The sequence below is a fragment of the Sturnira hondurensis genome, unplaced genomic scaffold (assembly GCF_014824575.4).
Source record: "Sturnira hondurensis isolate 20B ecotype Veracruz unplaced genomic scaffold, ASM1482457v3 Scaffold0018728, whole genome shotgun sequence".
Classification (NCBI taxonomy): Eukaryota; Metazoa; Chordata; class Mammalia; order Chiroptera; family Phyllostomidae; genus Sturnira; species Sturnira hondurensis.
This window is the reverse complement of record NW_028091359.1, coordinates 1,343,016-1,362,462: the sequence shown is the minus strand read 5'-3', so window position 1 is coordinate 1,362,462 and position 19,447 is coordinate 1,343,016. Positions and strand designations below refer to the sequence as shown.

Below are 19,447 nucleotides of genomic sequence, written 5' to 3'. Positions count from 1 at the left end.
TTTTCCTTTTTCAAAAAAAATATTTTATTTATTTATTTTTAGAGAGAGGGGATGAGAAGGAGAAAGAGTGGGATAGAAACATCAATGTGTGGTTGCCTCTCATGTGTCCCCCACTGGGACCTGACCTACAACCCAGGCATGTGCCCTGACTGGGAATTGAACTAGCAACCCTTTGCTTTACAGGCCCGTGCTCAATCCACTGAGCTACACCACCCAGGGCTGAAATTTTCCTTCTTTAGGATGGAAGTTGGTGACATATTTTAACAATTCTCCTTTCCTTACTTGCCAGTGAGTGGTCTAACTAGGCTGAAAACAGGAAGAAGGACAAATCAGGTCAGAAAAGACAAGACTGCTCAAGTAGCTAAAGAGCCTTCTAAGAAAGAACCCTAACTTAACACAATTACCTCTGGAATTAAGCTCACTTGGCATCTGTTGGGGCTCACCAATATATGACCCAAGGTTGAAGGTTTTGTAACACCCATGATTAGCAATACACACTCATCTTACAAGGTGATGGAAGTTTTTCAAATTCATGCAATCACTGAGCTGACGGAGGACAACCTCTCTAGGTAAACCAACAGGATTAAGGGGTTTGGGTGGTCTACAACAAGTGCAAGTGCCTTAATCTGTAGGACCAAATAAAAACTTTGAGGAGACCTTGAAGTTTGCCTTCTGTTTGACGACTGTACCTGTGCTGTCCTGGAGTCGGTCACTTCTTTGTACAGGCTGATGTCCAAGTAATAGCCAGACTCGTTCGTCAGGAAGAGGCGAATGGGAATTGCTTTTCCAGTTGGTGTCAGGCGAATGTTGATTTTCAGTTCTGCCTGGAGGACGCGTAATTTCCACAGCCGACTTCCGTAGCGCATTACCATGCTCCGCACAGATTCCTCGATCTGCCACACACACATCACCAACCAAAACACTTAAATACCTTGTAACTAGGACCTGTTTCAGGTCTGCCCATCGTCAGGAAAGGAGGAATGGAGAAAGATGCTGTTTTCTTGGGATGTGTACTACCTGTATTTCTTACAGAAAGTCATATCATTTCTCCCCAACCCTACTCTTCCTTAGAGCAAGTCAGGGACCATTTAACGCTGGCCTGTCATATGAGTGGTTTTCTATGGCTCACAACACCCAAATGCATGCAACTCCTTTCCCTTTTCCAATTATATTCATATTCTATATCAAAGATCTGCAGTATCTAAAATTAAAAGCCATGGGATTTAAGAGAAAGCCCCAAGTAAGAATAAAATCTCTAGTTAAACAGCTATTAAGTAGCATTTATATGCATGGTAACTCTGTTTCATTGCACTTACAGGACCTTAAATCAACATAGCAATTACCACCATGAGCTTTTTTCTATATATTTTTATTAAACTTTATAATATATGTCTCTTGGTAAATTGTACAAATTAAAGATAGGCAATTTGTAGGTGGTGTTAGAATGTTCTCTCTCTAAACAAAGCTTTGAAGCTTGATCATTGTCAAGTCCAACTGGAATTTAAATATATGAAGCAGATGCTTTCTAGTCTTTCTAAGCTTTACACCAAGGCAGCTTAGTGATTCTAGGTTTCAGGTGAGTTATTTTAACCAAATAACTTTAGATGTGATTTCTCCTTTTTGGCACGCTAAAGCAAAAACATTTTTTCCAACACAGCTGCAGGAAGCTAGAACATACTCCTCAAAATTAATGTTTCTTAAGTGAAGTATCTTTCTAAAATGCTTTCTCAACTTAGAAAATCTCAAAAATATATCTTATACCTATCCTTCTCTTATGGTTTTCCAGAAGTACGTGCCGCCCTTGTGATTTATTTCTGTACCACAGAATTTTAGGTTAAAATGGGTTTCAAGGAGTTAATGTCTCTATTTTCACACTTGCTTGTTAACCAAGAGCTATCTACCCATTCTTTTCTTATGGGAACCAAAGTCAACAATCTCTCTATATAGGAAATTGACAACTATCTATGATTAGAAGCCATGGGGTTTAGAGAAGAACAAAGAGGCTGACACCAAAAACTTAATGAGAAATGGTAGGCTAACTTTAGAATATATATACACACACACACATCAGGGTCTGGCACAAATAATGTCCCTTTTTATTACAAAATCATAAGTGTATATTTCTGTAACATAAAATATCACACACTCAAGCACACCATATGACATTTTAGGTGAAATGTTCCAATTAAAACTATAAGTTATTACACCCATATTATTACCCTGCCAACCACACTCAAGCAGGAGTTACTTAGGCTGGACTCTGTGCGTGTGTGTATGTGCATGTGTGCATGCAGTTATATAATTATATAGTGTCCAGGCCATGTTTTAAGTCTTTCAGCTTAATCAGTCCCAGAGTGCCTAGGAGAACCTTTGCTTAAACTACATGATTAGACTTGATACTCAATGAGTTGCTCCATCCTTGCCTTCCCTGACATTCTAAAGCAACTGATCAGTACCTTGGAGTCTTGAAGAAAAAAAGTAGAAAAAGATGTCTCGGGTCTTAGATCCTAAGTTCAAAATGCAAAAGTCCATACCTACACCTGATCTTGAGAAAAGGATATATACTGGTTCTCCTATCTGGATTCTACAACATAATAGAAAGAAGTCAGGGGCATCAGAAACAGAGAGAAGCCTATCTTTATTACACGTGGAATAAAAAGGTCAAGTACAGAATTGATTTCTTTTCCTTCCTCAAATTATACCGAATACATTTTAGAACACAGCCTCAGGGAAGAAAACATACATAATACATGTGAAATTCCTTTCAGCCAAATTCCTTCCCTATGGAGAAAGAGGTTAGACATTTCAGGAAGGTACATTATGTCCCTAAAGTCATCAGGTAAGTAACATTTAGTACAAAGAGGCAGTAATTTGGCCAAAATGCCCAATAATAGCAAAGTTAACTATTCTAGATGAGAAATCCCAGGTAATTATGTAAGATAGGACTGCTATCAGAGCAAGGGTCATTATACAGGTACCAACAGAGAAAGAGGTTTTACTTTTTGTAATGCTTATAAATGACCAGCAAGATAAATCATACCACCTTCAGTTTTGAAGTCTGCTTTTGATGGTGATAGCAAATTTCTGACACCATCCCAGACACCTAGTCTTATGAGCATTCAGCATACTTTAAAGATCACAGGCTCAACCAGTTGAGCCTGGTTGAGTACCTGTGCCCAGGTACTCAAAAGTACCTGTGCCCAGGTCCAAGTGTGGATTAATATAAATGAATCTTCCTGCTTGTGTTTGCTAGTCCTGGCAAAGAAGCAATGGAGAAATGTACCTTTGATGGGTCCATGATGACTGTAGGCACAAAGTTGAGGAAGATGTGGTTGCAGTCAGTACGGACATTTGTATTATTAAAAGCAACTTCCAACTCATCCATGGCTTCCAGGAGCAGCCGTTCCCCTTCATTTTGCAGATATTCAAAAGAAGCTTCCTACGCAGAAAGAAATCACATTCAACATTAATGTGTTTTAAAAGAGGCAATAAAGAAGTGACTACTACAATTACTTACGAAGTGCTATGTCATGAATCATAAGGCACCTGCTACAGATACCCTCCACCTTTCTCCCTAATCAGCCCAATAATCATAGGCAACAGGGGCAGGGGGTCAGATTCAGAATCCCAGCAGCCCTTCCTGGAAGGAGTGCTAATGTATCATTTCTTTCCAATAGGTGGAATCGTTGGACATCCCCAGAGCTGGAACCCCAAAAGGGTTACATCTCACATATGCCAAACAGAGCAGTCTGGGGAAAAAAATCTGTTTAGAAAGGGGAAGTTGAAGAAAGGTTATGGCTATGGGATGTAGTAATAACTAACACACCAGAGAGCAGCTTGCTATGGGCAGAAACCACCCTGCTTCTAGACAGGTTTAAAGGGGTCACTTCTAACTTTTCTCTTTATCCTCTATCATCACCTAGCGCCCTCTGTGGTTTTTCTGTTGGCATGCTTTTCCTTTTCTTAAGTGTGTGTTATCATGCTTCCATTACCAAGAAAATTCAAATGAAAAAACAAAAAGCTCTTTATTACACAGAATATTTACTTCTGTGAGAGAAATGACTCTCAGACTTCTGCTGGTTCTTAGAGAGTGAAATGAAAAGGAACAAGAGCTTTGATTCAAAAACCAAAACACTAATTTTGAACCATGACTCTTCCTCTGTCCCTTCCCTCGGAGATAACTTTGCGTTGAAGTGCAGCACCCACCTTGGTGACCAGATCAGAATGTCTGATGATTGCACGGACAAAAAACCTATAGTCTGTCACTTCTGTGCCCACTTCCACTTTGGCTGCCCCAAGATACAGGTGCATCTTGTGATTAGCACATGGAATGGCAGTAAGGTCAAAATTTCTCATCCGGTTCAGCTCTAACTGGAAGGCAAGGGCAGGCTCCAAGTGACGATAGATACGATCCTCTTCAAACTGAGCACGAGAATTGGAGAAAAAACAGTCCATAAGAGATGGTTACAAAATTCTATTATGAATGTGTATGTAAAAGAGATGCTTAAAAATAAAAACATAAGCTATGATGTGCTAATGAACCACAGAAATGAGCTATACACAAGGATAATGCTGTAACTTACGTAAGATTAGGCACTAAAGAATCTATTTACTTCCCAAGCTTTCATCATTTATGCTTTCACAAGTGGTGATGCTCCCCATTAAAAACAAACAAAAAACATCAATTCCCTCAGAACTCCTGTAGCATTTAATATGTTTATAATTTTTTTTTTACAATTAACTACAAACTGTTTCACATTAACAACTACTTCACATACCAATGTACCAATGTTTTAGATTTACCCAGCTACTCTAAAATGCTTATCAGTTCTGGCACAGTACAAAGGACATAGTAAATACACAAAAAATAGACATCATATACTTTTTTAAAATCGAGATATTTGGCTTTGGAACATACCATATCCACTGATATGTAATCATATATATCTTTTTAAAGAGTTGCATTTACACTTACTGTACATTTTGCTGAAACTAAATTGTTTTTCTAGAGTACGTGTCAGTTGGTGAAAGGAGAGAGCCAAAAATATAAACTGGTAACAAGAAGAAACCGACATGGTCCAAAGTTCTGTACTTTAAAATTGAAAAACGAATGCACATAAACAAGACCTGAATATAAGGAAATTGTAGGTGATGAGAATAATCCTACTAAGTAAAACAGTCCTTTAATAACACATCATAGGCTCATCCTAAAACAAAGGATGACTTCGAAAACGATTGCTTTCTTTGGGTAGGTCAGGACATTTGATGGTTTCCTAAACCAAACTTTGTCAGAAAGGAGTCTTCTTTTGTTCTAAGACACACGTAAGGCAAAGAGGAGCACAAACCCAATTAGAGGGAAAAATGGCAGAAGAGTACATGGCAAAGATAAGCCACTCTTGGGCATGTAAGGGGGTAAAAAAAAAAGGAAAGCATCAGTTCTTACCTTATCCCTTGCTCGGAATGTGAAAAATTTAGGGAATTCTCTCTGTGTAAAAAGAAGGGGAAAATGTATCAGTCCTTCATAGATACGGCTCTTTAGGGATCAACACGTAGAACAGAAGCACTCAAGCAGCTAGAAGACAGTTTCCTAGAAAACACGCTCCTTACTGAAGCTTAGCCCAGGGAATACAGATGATCCTCTGGGCAACTATCACTTTGATCTCCCTTCCAAATTTGAGAATCACCACACTATTAACTTGATGTCACTATTAACCCTCTCCTAGAAAAAAAATTAGTATTTTTCATCTCCCAAGTAAAAATAAAAAAAGCTTTCTTGGGTGTTGCTCTTGGTACAATCTGGTAAATGAAACCAACATACCCTGAAGCTTCAGCACTGCAATAGTTACTGGACTGATTTCCCAAGTTTCCCCCGAAGAAATTCTTAAAGTGTAAACTAGCCAGAAAGCACAGAATCCCAATTCATGTATTTTTCTTCATTCACTCTCAAGTCAATAATTTCAAGGGTTTAAACAATAACATCTCAAGACAAAGAAAAGTACAAGACGTTACTTTGGTCACTACCACTCTATGCAGAGGAAAGAATGGGGTGGAACCAGTGAACTTGGAGTCATTTGATCTTACTGCTCTTTTTCAGGGGCATTACGAAAGAAAGCAACCAATTTACTAGAACCTTATTAATTAACAAAGATGAATTCAATTAGCAGAGTCCATTAGTTTCTGAAATTTAACTTATTAACACCAAATACCCCTGTTTCTCGGATGGGAAGCTCTACTGGTGATGTTGGAATCAAGTCATTACTATTTGCCTCTATAGGAGGTTTCATTAGGCATCTTCATTATGAGTGCAATATAATCAAACACTTATTGGTACAAGGCAGAGAGACCAGGACTAGCTGCATAAATGTCCCTCAATGAGCTTCAGGAACCATGACAGAAACATGAACTAAAATGAAAGCCTTCTGGGTGGCAGGCACTCTCATGGGTTGTCCCCTCAACTGCTTTCAACAACTTCTCAAGGCGAGTACCCATTTTACAACTATGGCAGCCATGACCAAGTGATATGCCTAGGATTGGAATATGAACTTGGGTCTCTACATGCCCTTTCATCTCCTGTGGTTCTTGAATTGACTTGAAAACTTCTTGAATATTTTCCATGGCTATTATATCTCACACACACCTTAACTTGCACAGTTAATAAATCTTCTTACAATTTCCTTGCATTTTAACTGTACAATTTTAACAGGCTTCTTGGAGATTGTTTACCAGCATGGGAAACCCCTTGTCCAGGCTTGGGTCCTTAAAAGCCCTTTGAAAGTAGACTTTACACAGCTCTGATCTTTTATTATGATGTTTTCATTCTAAATAATTCTCTAACTCCCCCAAATGACAGTAAAGAGCATTGGGATGACTTCACGGTTAGGCAGGAAGATGTTCAGCTGCAATGTCACATGCTCAGGGCTTTACAGTCTTATTTTGTTTCATTCTTGAAAGGTATGGCTTTCAGAGTATTATTAACGAAGGTAATACAAGTCAAAAATAAAAGGGTAACAAAATTCTCTCATGAAATTTTCTGAAAGGCAAGGACAGTGATAACAATCTTTTAAGCACACACACTTCCATTCTGCCTTAACAATTAATTAATTAAGAAACTCATTTAGTACATCATTTACTCAACTGTGTACAAGTGCAGGACCAGTATCATTTTCCTTCAAAAACATAACAACAGCAACCAAACACCACTTCTTTACTATTTAAATCAACTAAGAAAATTTGTGGTAACTGAAAGGGATGAAAAACAAATAATTTAAATAGAAATGTCTTCACTATAAATAATGAAAGAGACTGACTAATTCTTGTTAGAGGTGGGAAAAGACCACCAATCAGGAAAACAACTTTCATTAAAGGTAGCCAGAAGAAGGTGTTATGAGATGTTATCAGCAAACGTTTTGGTTTTTTTTTTAAAGATTTTATTTATTTATTTATCTTCAGAGGGGAAGGAGAGAGGGAGAGAAACATCAATGTACGGTTGCCTTTTGTGCGTCCCCTGCTGGTAGTTAGCCTGCAAGGAACTGGCCTGCAACCCAGGCATGTGCCCTGACTGGAAATCGAACCGCGATCGTCTGGTTCGCAGGCCCGCGCTCAATCCACTGAGCTACGCCAGCCAGGGCCGAGACTGACTAATTCTTGTTAGAGGTGGGAAAAGACCACCAATCAGGAAAACAACTTTCATTAAAGGTAGCCAGAAGAAGGTGTTATGAGATGTTATCAGCAAACGTTTTGGTTTTTTTTTTAAAGATTTTATTTATTTATTTTTAGAGAGAAGGGAAGGAGAAAGAGAAGGAGAGAAACATCAATATGTGGTTGCCTCTCACATGCGCCCAACTGGGGATCTGGCCCACAACCCAGGCATGTGCCCTGATTGGAAAGTGAACTGGTGACCCTTTGGTTCCCAGCCCACACTCAATCCACTGAGCTACACCAGCCAGGGCATCAGCAAATGTTTTTTAACTTTTGAGTAAATTTTTAGCTCGGTAGTAAAGTCCTTAATTTCAGCAGGGAGCAATAAGCACAGGAGATGGTAAGAACTTCTGTGTAATGGGAAGCAGGATTAATGAACAATTCTTCAAGTCTGAGGACCGACAGAAAGCCATCTCTCTTGGCACTCAGAACAAATCACAGAAACACATAAAGGAAGAAATTCAAAAGTCTGATCCTGTAGTTTTAGCAAATTCCTCCGTCCTACCTCATCCTCATACGCCAGTTTTTTCCACAAACAGCATTCATGCTTATTCTATCACTAATGTAATTGCTTTCCAGGCATTCTACTAGTGTTGTGGGCAAATATCATAATTGAATGTACACAAAGAAAAACCCTCTAAGTGTTCTGGTACCAAAAAACAAAAGAATGCAACATTTCTCAGGAAGAAATTATACTCCTGCTGTGTTCTAATCAGCCAACCATCATCAAGACAATCAAAATAATTTGCCTAAATTAGCCAATCAAGACACCCTGCAAATCAGAGAATGTGAAAACCTGCAACAGAAAACATCATAGCTGATTATGATACTAATAATCGTGTTAAAAACCTAATGAGATGAAGAAATTGAAAGCTTGCTGGCACAATTCTCTTTTACCTCAACATGCTGAGAACTAATTATATAGACTGTAATTAAAACAAAAACCCAAACCTTCTGAAAAACTAATAGTTGATCCACCAGCAAACAAAACTACCAATTTTTTCATATTTATTGAGAAATAACTGACATATCAAAAAAATTTTAAAGAAATTAGCTACTAACCATGACTAGTGTTTTCATTAGTGGGCTCTTTCTTCTAAAGCATTTAATTTTAAAGTGGGAGTCATTCACATAAAATCAGTAAAAGTAGAAGTATTCCTAGATGATTTATAACACAATTTTAAAAGTCTGAAGAAATCATACAAACGAAAGTCAAAAGGAAACTTACCAGATGCAAAACTGATTCAGAATCTCACCATAGTTTTTGGACCTAATGCTTTTGTTTAGGTGGCAAAGGGTAAGATGAAATCCTAAAAGTGTGCATTTTAGTATCTTTAAAAAAAACGTGGCTGAAACAATATGGAAAGCTTCAAAAAGTACAATACTTATATTTCAATTAAATAGCACCTTCTGCTGCACCTTTTGCAACCTGAAATGTGAGTAAAACTATCAGAGAATTAGTACTACATGAAAGCAGAGAACTGCAGCTTATATACCTGCAGAAATTCAAAGAGCCTGTTCTTTTGCCTTCAAGGCTTCATTTTTTTTAATATGAAGAAGATATTTACAGGAATAGGCTCAGTTTTCCTCAAAATTTTTTGTTTATATATCAATGTCAAGCAGTTGCTCAAATCCTATTACAGGTACTTTGAGTTAATGAGATGGTTACGGAAACAGACCCGACACTAAGCATCCTTAATGTTGGTAAATATTGCTAACTCAGAACAGGCTCCATATAGAGTTGAGACTAAAGTAGCAGCAGACACTCCAGGGGCACTGTGGATATTAAACAATGAAGTTTTGAAAATGCTTATTTATAGCTTTCGCTAGCATCTGAATAAATACCTAACAATGCACACTCTCTAGGAACCTCTACTCTGGCCCTCTTTTGCCTTGTTCTGGTTCTGAAGCAGTCTGAGATGACTTTGTAATTGCACAGCTGCTCCATTCCACACCAGCCAATGTTCTTGAACCAGACTTGGTAACCTTCCTCCTCTCCTTGTCCCCTCATGTACACACATTCTCTCTCCTGTTCGATAATACAGGGGTGTCACAGTACAGAACAGAGGAGACTGTGTACATCACAGTGGATTACCAAGCAGCCAGAGAGATCAAGGGATTCATCTCTAACACTCATGGAAAGCTTCCTCTTTTTCACACGACACCAACTATGGGGCAAGCACACACCAGATGACATGACAGAGGCTGTGTATCCTTCAGGAATGGAAAGCTACCACAGCAGTGGGACTGAGAGCAGTACCATGACAGTGAGCCTGCACATTGTACAACTCCTGCCAAGGTGTCCTGGCTATTGCAGATCCTAGATGGAATTCAGTAATAGTTGCCCTTGGCCCCTGTATAACCACTAATCATTTCTAAGGGGCCTAATATAAAAATAACCCAACTCCTCTGCCATTCAATGCTGCAGAGAAAATCCAGTCTACACCCAAACCTTAATTTCTCTAAGTCCTAAAGCAACCTTCCCTACACTCATGATAAATCACATCACTTGATAGTATAACTGATTTCCCACTTGATGTCACTATAAATAGGAACTGGACTGTGATTCCCAGGAAGAGCCACTGCTGGGCTCATTCCCTAGCAGATTTTGCCTGTACATGTCCCTAATCAACCTAAACCTAGAGATATTAGGATAAGGAGAAAAAAGTGTTTTAAAGCTGTAGACATACGCTGGACATAACAGATTCAGAGATAAGATGAGGCTTTTTATAAAACACATACAAAAAATGCCTATGAGTGCCCTGGCTGGTGTAGCTCTGTAGACTGAGTGTGGGCCTGTGAACCAAAGGGTCACCAGTTCAATTCCCAGTCTAGGGCACATGCCTGGGTTGCAGGCCAGGTCCCCAGTAGGGGCCACATGAGAGGCAACCACACACTGATGTTTCCCTCCTTCTCTTTCCCCTTCCCTCCCCATCCCTTTAAAAAATAAATAAAATCTTTAAAAATATTAAAAATGCCCATGAGAATTCATTACTCTGGCTTTTTAAAAATGTTGTCAGAGTTTTAATTTACCAGGTAATGTTTATTTTAGGAAACCAGTTCATGTACTATAGAAATAAAGACTATCTGAACCATTGGGAAAAAGAAAAATAATTTTATAAATTCAGTATTATTCCCCCAAATAATATAAGGTCTCAAAGTCAGGAAGAAGAGAAAACTCACATTAATGCTTAAGAACCTAGTCCAATACTATTCCCAAACCTAAGGCCTGGCTCTGGCATGTCTACCTGAGCTATGATCAGCACCACCAGCCTGTACTTATTCACAGGCTCTCATATTCTATCCTCAAGTATCAATTTTATTCTCTAAGCTCTGGATTTTTCTTCCTAAAGCCCCAGGGTTCCCTTTAAGCTCCTAATACTTCTTCACTGCCTCCAGTCTCCTATCTGAAGTTATTGATTGATGCATATCTGCCCTCTGCTTGGTTTCCTGACATCAATAACACAGGGGAGTTGTGCAGTCAGCAACATTTCCTAAAGCATTTCAGGAAATCTTAGCTTTTTAGTTTGCAGGGTAGGATCTCTCGTTTCTCTGGAGACTAGGCCAGCGATTTTCAACCGGTATGCCGTGGCACACTGGTGTGCCAAGATAATTTTTAAAACCTGCACTACCTGACTATTTAGTCAGGGGCACTGACCTCTTTTCCCTTAGATTGCCAAATTAAAAAATAACAACAGCCAACATAAGAGCCATCCAGTGTGAATCAAAATTACAACTATATTTGGTCAGACTGGCAAAGAATTTATTTTTTGGTGTGCCACAGAATTTTAGTAATTAGTTTTTGTGTGCCACGAGATAAAAAAGGTTGAAAACCACTGGACCAGACCAACAAGGTTAACCATGAGAAGGAAAATAAAATGCCAAGTGCTAAAGACCTAATAAACAAAAAGGTAATAAAAGCAACTATACTTCGGTCCTTGAGTTTAGAAAGTCCTTTTCAGAATTCCAAATGCTACCTTCATGATTGCAAATGATTAGGGCTTGAAAACTAACTTAATTATCTTAATTGCTAAGACAAAACAAAACAAAACAAAACTCTTATCAGGAAAATTAAGACTTCCTAATATCCTCTGGAGCCTTGGCTACATTAGAATAAAATTTTAAAGATACATTTTGACCACAGTCATTCACTTTACAGAGTAACATCTTGACTGCAAACTGGATTTTGGGCCTCAGTGCTGTCACCCTACTGGGCACGATCATATGGATGTAGCATAGCTCAGATACCAGGCTCTTTAATCTCATAAATACTAACAGGTAATTCAGTTAAATGGGAGAACAAGAAACTTACTGCTCAATTTTTATTTATTTCCTGCTCCTGGAATTAACATAAGACAAAAAGTACCAACTTGGGCTCTGTTAAGGCATTTTAATAAGAAATTAATGATTTCCAGACCTGGCTGGTGTGGTGAGAATTCTCAATAATAGAACTAGAATACACCTTTGGTAAAAGCCAAGACACCAAAGCGCAACTGGCAGTCTTTAATTTTTAAAAAAGATTTTATTTATTTATTTTTAGATAGAGGAGAAGGGAAAGGGAAAGAGATGGAGAGAAACATCAATGTGACAGAGAGACGTCAACCAGTTGTCTCTTGTACATGTCCTAACTGGGGACCTGGGTCCGCAACCAAGGCATGTGCCCTGACTAGGAATAGAACCAGGGACCTCTAGCTTTGCAGAAAGACCCCCAACCAAGTGAGCCCATACCAGTCAAGGCTGGTAGTTCTTGATTTCCAATTCACTGTGCACGTAGAAGAAATTACTAGTTAGCTCCTGCTTCTACCTTATTCACTCAGATAAAGGCATGCACTCATTCTCAATTATTTCTCAGAGATATATTGAGAATTTGTTACTGGGTAAAAAAAGTAAAAAACCTTTTAGCTTGGACACTATAAAAGAACTGAAGAGTCATTATAACACTTTCTAAAAAAAAGAGGGACCAAATGTCAGTCCCGCCCTTCTAAATGACTCACACACATTCTTTGTTTAAATAATCAGTGGCAGACGGATAAAACAGTAAATAATATTTCATTATTGTTCGTTTTACTTACATGAAATCTCTGATCCACCTCATAGCTGATCTGTTTCCTGAAATCCTTTCAAATAAAAGACAAAAAGGAAGGAAAGAGAAATTGGCAATTAGTAATAAATTTAAAACCAAACTGAATTAAAGGTGATGAGTTAATATTTTTCTTTAACTTATAGAAAATAATTATTTTCTGCACAAATTCTACAAATAAGTATATGATTATAATTCCATTTATTTACTTTTAAAAATTCTAGCCCTGGCTGGTGTAGCTCAGTGGATTGAGCGCGGGCCTGCGAACCAGACGATTGCGGTTCGATTCCCAGTCAGGGCACATGCCTGGGTTGCAGGCTGGTTCCCTGCAGGCCCACTCCCAGCAGGGAACGCATGAAAGGCAACCATACATTGATGATTCTCTCCCTCTCCTTCCTCTCTAAAGATAAATAAATAAATAAATAAAAATCTTTATAAAAAAATTCTAGCAGTGGCATAAGAAATACTAGAGAGGTGTAATTCACATATTGCCAATACCTTTTGTGCAACCAGGAAAGTAAGGCGCCGGATTCCATGCTCAACCAGAGTAGCTTTCTATGAAAAAAAAAAAAAAACACGTAAAACAGAAAATAGATGAGATCTCCTTTGACCCTAAGTCTTACCCCACTCAGTCCTTGTCAGGCTCTAATTGGGCTAAGCACCCTTTTTCGTTGTCTGTCTGTGTCTTGGCTCAGTACCTTCAAACCTGCAAGTAAACAAATCTCAATCTGGCTCCTGGGACTAAGTCTTATGGAATAGGTTTTATATTCATCTGGATAAAACTGAGAGAGAACTTTGTAGGAAAAAGGGTCATATAAAATCACCTAAATTCTCTAAGGTCTAATTTGCATCAAGGTAGACCTTAACACAATTTCTGCTTATAGAAATCACACTGGTGGGTATGTTCAAATGTGAAGATTATAACTAAAACAAAAGCTAAGTGAATTTAGGACACTCGGGTCATAAGGAAAAAGGAAATTTTCATAAAACAGAAAATTCAGGTCCAAAACTCATTTAGATTATAGATAGCGGCTACCATCACATACAGCATTCCTAGAATTTAACCCAACAAATCCTGATCTTTTCATTACTTCTAAAACATGGCTCCCCCTACTTTACATGAAGGTATTTTTTAAAAATTTTCTTTAAAAATGGCTAAAAGCAATATTTGACAGACTTTTAAATTTAGTGATTACTCCTATCTCCACATGCCATGGGTGAGCAGTTTATTAGAAGACAAAAGAGACCAGCAGTTTCAAGACAATGGCTCGTGTAAGTACTGGCCCTTCGGATCTAAGCTTGCTTCTACCTTGTAGTGCTCACTCATCTCCAAGGACAGAGACAGATTAATGAACTAAGTAAAAAGCATGATCTTAAAGGGCCCCTAACAACATGGCAACAAGGAGAAAAGCAATCTTACCACTTAAATGACCTAGCAGAATATATGAGTAACACAAATAAAAAAATATGTGGACCTTCACAACCTACATGCAGACTGTAGTTTTACCACATCCGTTGCTCTAACTCTAACCAAGAGATATGTTCCTAAGGCAATTCTTGACTTTCATGATGCTACGTGTTTTTAAAATCCAAGTTGGTGCCCCCTTATCAATAAGCACATTCCCAAGCTATTGCCCCCTATTGGAGAACCATTTCTGCTACAGCACTTACTTAGAAATAAAATTAACAACATAAGTGTAATATAATTAGAAAAATGAATTCCCTAACAATAAATCCCCTGGTGAAATACAAATAAATTTCGGTTTAATCCCATTAAAAAATAATCTGTACTGGCACCAGAGTGGTTATAGTATTAATACTTGTAGTATTGATATTAGTTATAGTATTAATACTTGGTTATTTATAATAAACCAAGTATTAATACTACAATAAGAAAAGGAAGAGAGGGAGAGATGGAGGGAGGAAAAAGATAAGGGAGGTGAGGAAGGAGGGAGGGGCAGAGGGAGGAGTGGGGTGGGCTGGCAGTGGTTCTCAGTCTCTCAGTGTGCCAGGGAACGGCAGCACTTCTGACACCACCAGCAAAGAATTCCACCGCAGCCAAGTCCTTCGAAGACAAGCATCAATAGCTATGTTCAGGCAAGGGAAGAAAATAACTTTAATAATGCCATGATTTAAAGTCAAAATTGTTATTGCTTTTAAAATTCCACAAGTGGCTGACAATAACAGCAGAGCAACAGGATTCTGATTACATTGTAATAATGCGGGTCTCACAGCAAGTCCACAGCTATTACCCAGCGATTAGGCGTCAGCACCTGGAGAAACTCCATTTACACTGACTGCTTCAATCTCCTCCACAAGTCATTTACAAATATATGATCCTAATTTCTATGAGAGAAAAAAAGACATGCTGGGACTAGAAGATTATTTGGACAATTTGGATCAAACTATTCGATAGTTTAATGTGTGCTTTAAAAACAAGAAACTTTTTCTAAACTGCTAGAAGCATGATCATGAAGTGAAAAACAAAACTAGTTATCATTTCAGCTTTTTAAAAAAATTGTTTTTCCTTCTTTTTATTTTTACATTCTTTTTCAAAATAAGGATGTGAAAATGCCAAATATTATAGGATAAGTAAAGTACTTGAAGCAGTTCCCAGCTTCTCGAGGCTTGGAATGTTGGCACAGTCTACTCTTAGCCTTCTGAACAGCCACAGGCAAAGACACTGGGTTTCCTGTGCCTCAGCTGATATGCCCAGCAAAGGGGGAAGGTAATTTTTGATTGCCAGTTGTTATAAATTAATGTAGTGAAGAGGAAGAAAATGCCTCTTTAAATCAACATGTGATGATTTGTGCCACACTAAGATCTGAGGGTAATAAAAAGCCTACAGTTGAATTCAAAACAATCAAATAACTGGCTTCTCAAAAGCAAGTAAGAAAATTTCAGATTTCAGCCAGCAGTAGCCTCAGCAGCCATGAGCAACATTAGGAGCTAATGTGGTTCTTGCAGCTAAGGTTACTTTGGTCCCTGGTCTCAGGTTAATTTTATATGGCCACAAGACAAGGGCAAAAAGAAAGGTACAGTAAATTTTTCTTCTGAAGAAAAGTTCCCAGGCACGTCCCCTATTTTCGCTTCTCTGTAAGTACCTTTTCTTTACGTCAGTCTCCATAGTTCCAGAAGTAAGTGCTAAGACTCATATTAAGCACAAAGTTACCATCTTTTCCCAGGTATCTACCATTAGCATTACATGAAGTGAATGCCTATGGCACTAATTGTTTATATTGCTAAATTAAGTTTTTAAAAAATCTGTTCTATTCTTTCTCCACAACGAACACTATAGCTAGGTGCTTCCCATTCAAAGAAAACACTTAGGTCTTGTCACAAGGGGAGTCAAAGACGGCACTTTGGCATCCATCATATATTGCAATGAAATGTACCCGTAGGGAGACTGTCCTTTGAAGTATGCCCAACTAGTCTCTCCAACTAGACCACACGTGGCGAACACAAGGCTCTTGGGCCAAATCCGGCCCTCCACCTTGTTTTATCTGGCTGGCACCTTGTTTCTACCCAGCAGCAGTGCTGAGCTCCTTACCACTAGTTAAGTAGTTATATTCATACAGTCCTAAAGTTACATTCGGCCCTTTGAAGGCAATCGCGAGGCTAGTGTGGCCCCTGGTAAAAATGAATTTGACATCCCCGACCCTGAACTAGACTATAAGCATCTTCAGGTCTAAAAATATATTATTTACTACAGCACCTAGATCTATGCCCCACTAGACATGGAATCAAAGCCTTAAATTATAATTTTTGCTCTATCATCTACCAGCTGGTGATCAAGGGACCTTAATTAATCTCTCTAAAGATTGAGCTTTCCCCCCTGTGCACAACTGGAATAATTCCTAACTAATCTAACCCCATGGGATTGTGGTGAGGTGCAAATAAAAATATGTTACTTAGAAGCTGTTTGTAAATAAAAAGTATTATTATTGCTAATAAACGTATGCTGACCAATTGAAAATTCAAGGAAGAAAAATACATTTTAGTTAGGGTTACTCAAAGTAGTACTCATAGAAGAGGTGATTTCTGAAACAGTCTTTAAAACAAGCAGGATTTAGAAAGAGAGAGAGAATGTTGGAAACATCCCAGGCGAGGGGCGGTAGAAGAGAGGAGACACAAAGACTTCTGGATTTTCACGGAATAGTGAAGGCTAGATTGTTAAGCCTTCACTATTTAATTTTATGTGGTGGTGAACAGAACGGAAACTATCTGGAGGGGGCGAGTGAAGGAATATAGGTGGACCACACGTAAATTTGTTGTGGTGTCTCCAGTGTGAAGTGAGTAAGGCTTTAAACTAGAGAGACGGTAGTGGAATTAAAAAACTGAAAAGAAAGGGAGGCAGGGAAAGAGACTAACACTGCAAAGACACTAACAGACGTTGGTGACTGACCAGGTACAAATCCACACGCACAGGCTGTGGCAGAGGAGTAGCGTCACGCACGGCAAGGGGAAAGAGGAAGTCAGTGATTTCTGAATAACTGGGTTAAAGGGCCAGGTTACTTGGGGTTTCTGGGGTTTTTTTGAGGGGTAGAGGTGGAGCGTGTTGTGGGGAGTCAGAAAAGTGAAGAAAAATGAAGGCAATTTAGGTTTAAACTATGGAGTTTGATGTCACAACAAGATATGCAGGTCACACAAAATTGAAAAAAGAATGGAAGTATCACTGGGACTTTTAAGCGAGGGGAGGGAAGGACCAAAAGAAACCTGATGGAAGTGTGGGCCTAGACATGTGGAAGTAAGACCCCCAAGGAAAATATTCAGCAGGTGACTGAGAGCCCAAGACTGGAGCTCTGGGAAAGATGCAGGACCACACTTCCTTCCTTAAAACATTTTATATAGTTGAGTTCTATATTTCTTGACATAAAAAGACATTCATTATATACCACTGAATCACTTTGCAATTTTACCCCTACAAGCAGAACTGTGTAATGGGCACAGCCATCCTCAGTGATAGGTCTTACAAGTAGCAACTGACCAAAAGGTGGGTCTCACACACAGCCAGCAGGATAGGAGCATCACCACCAGGTCCCACTCAACTTACATGTTGCTGAGTAAACTCTCTGAACATTACTGCCAGCCTGTCGTCCTCAATATCACAGTCAGTCTTGATAGCCACATTGAGAATGTGAATCGGTTCTTCCCTGGGGACCTGTAACCCAAGAACACAAGACAAAGAAATTAGGAGGCTGGCTTACATAAGGGCAGAGAAAAGTTATAGTACTCGGTAGAATACCTGAGAAAGAGATATGCCCCACGGGACATTTTGATTTGCCCACTAGTACAAATAAGCAAATTGAAACCACTACTCAACATCCACAATGGAGATTAAATAAAGTAAAACATTTAATTTTTCAATGATAAGGCAGCAGCCCTGGCTGGGTAGGTAGCTCAGTTGGTTAGAGCATTGTCATGATGTACCAAGGTTACAAATTCAATCCCCAGTTAGGGCCCATACAAGAATCAACAAATGAATACATCAATGAGTGGAACAGCAAACTGATGTCTCTCTCTCTCCCCCCTCTTCCTCTCTCTCTCAGAAGTCCATAAATAAAAAAAAATTTAAAGATAAGACAGCAAATGCATTAGCTAGAGGTGGCCCCAAATCTTGATTTGACATGAACCTGAAGACCACTATATCTCAACTTTTTCATCAATAAAATGGGAATGAAACCCACTGCCACATCTCTTCACAGAATTCAAAGAAAAATGAGTGGAGAGAAGCCACCTGAAGATATTCCCACATAATATATTTCTTAACAATTTATCATACAGTGGAAGTGTCAAACCAAGGAACAATAACCTGATGGGGGAAAAAACCAACAATTGTAATTTGTTTACTGAGAAACTAAAAAAAAAAGGATTTAATAAAAGGCAAAGTTTTAAACAAAATGTGTACTTCTTAATTGAATTTGTTTTTGCTGTCTAACGTCAACCATTTCCTGAAGACCACAGTGGCACCACTGTGCAAGTATATAAGCCATCACTATGGGCTATTTGAAGTAACCAAAGCTGAAGTCTCTGAAACTACATTCAGAGACCCAGAGCCAGCTACAAGAGATATGGCCGAGCCTATTCTACACTATGAATTCCAGGATTAATAGGTTTATTTATATTTTTAGGTTAGAATTTATATTCTACCAGTTTCCAAAAATACTTTGATGAGGCATATAAAATTACAAACATAAAGTAGGGTAAAAAGACAGATTCTTCCTTATAATATTCCAAAGTCAGAAAGACAGTATATATGCAGTACAAGTCATATATCTGAAGGAGAAAAGCAGTCTCCCAAAGGGGAGAGCATACCTTGTCTTCGTCGTATAGAGATGTGTGACCTGACTCAGAGAATGTGGGGCTTTGGGGTGGGGAATCACAGAAACAGCCCATCACTTCATCAAAGATCCTGAAAAATACCAGAAAAAAATGCCCACCATGAAAACGCAACCAGCAGAAAACTAACGCTGCCATTACCAGCTCAGTCTAAAAGAATAATCTACCCTACTCTGTGCTCAGTAGTCAACTGAATAGAATCAACAGTGGCTAGAGGTGATATGCAAAATTTCAGCAAGTGGCAGAAATTAGGAGGATGGATTGTTTCAACTTTAATAAACCATATATATATATTTTTAAAAGAATGATCTAAAGCTTTTTTGTTTTGTT

At 38.6% G+C, this 19,447-nt stretch overlaps 1 protein-coding gene across 5 annotated transcripts in view; it reads right to left on the bottom strand.

Annotated features, from left to right (window-relative positions):
• The window catches only part of ACACA (acetyl-CoA carboxylase alpha), a 229,585-nt gene that overhangs the window by 102,022 nt on the left and 108,116 nt on the right, over positions 1 to 19,447 (bottom strand). For all 5 annotated transcript variants that reach the window (XM_037070311.1, XM_037070313.1, XM_037070309.1 and 2 more), the window contains 8 exons: positions 19,094 to 19,190; positions 17,832 to 17,939; positions 13,277 to 13,333; positions 12,771 to 12,815; positions 5,444 to 5,485; positions 4,207 to 4,422; positions 3,284 to 3,439; positions 690 to 893 (listed from right to left, as the gene is read on the bottom strand). In XM_037070311.1, the coding sequence (XP_036926206.1) occupies positions 690 to 893; positions 3,284 to 3,439; positions 4,207 to 4,422; positions 5,444 to 5,485; positions 12,771 to 12,815; positions 13,277 to 13,333; positions 17,832 to 17,939; positions 19,094 to 19,190 (925 nt within the window). The remainder of the gene's footprint in view (positions 1 to 689; positions 894 to 3,283; positions 3,440 to 4,206; positions 4,423 to 5,443; positions 5,486 to 12,770; positions 12,816 to 13,276; positions 13,334 to 17,831; positions 17,940 to 19,093; positions 19,191 to 19,447) is intronic.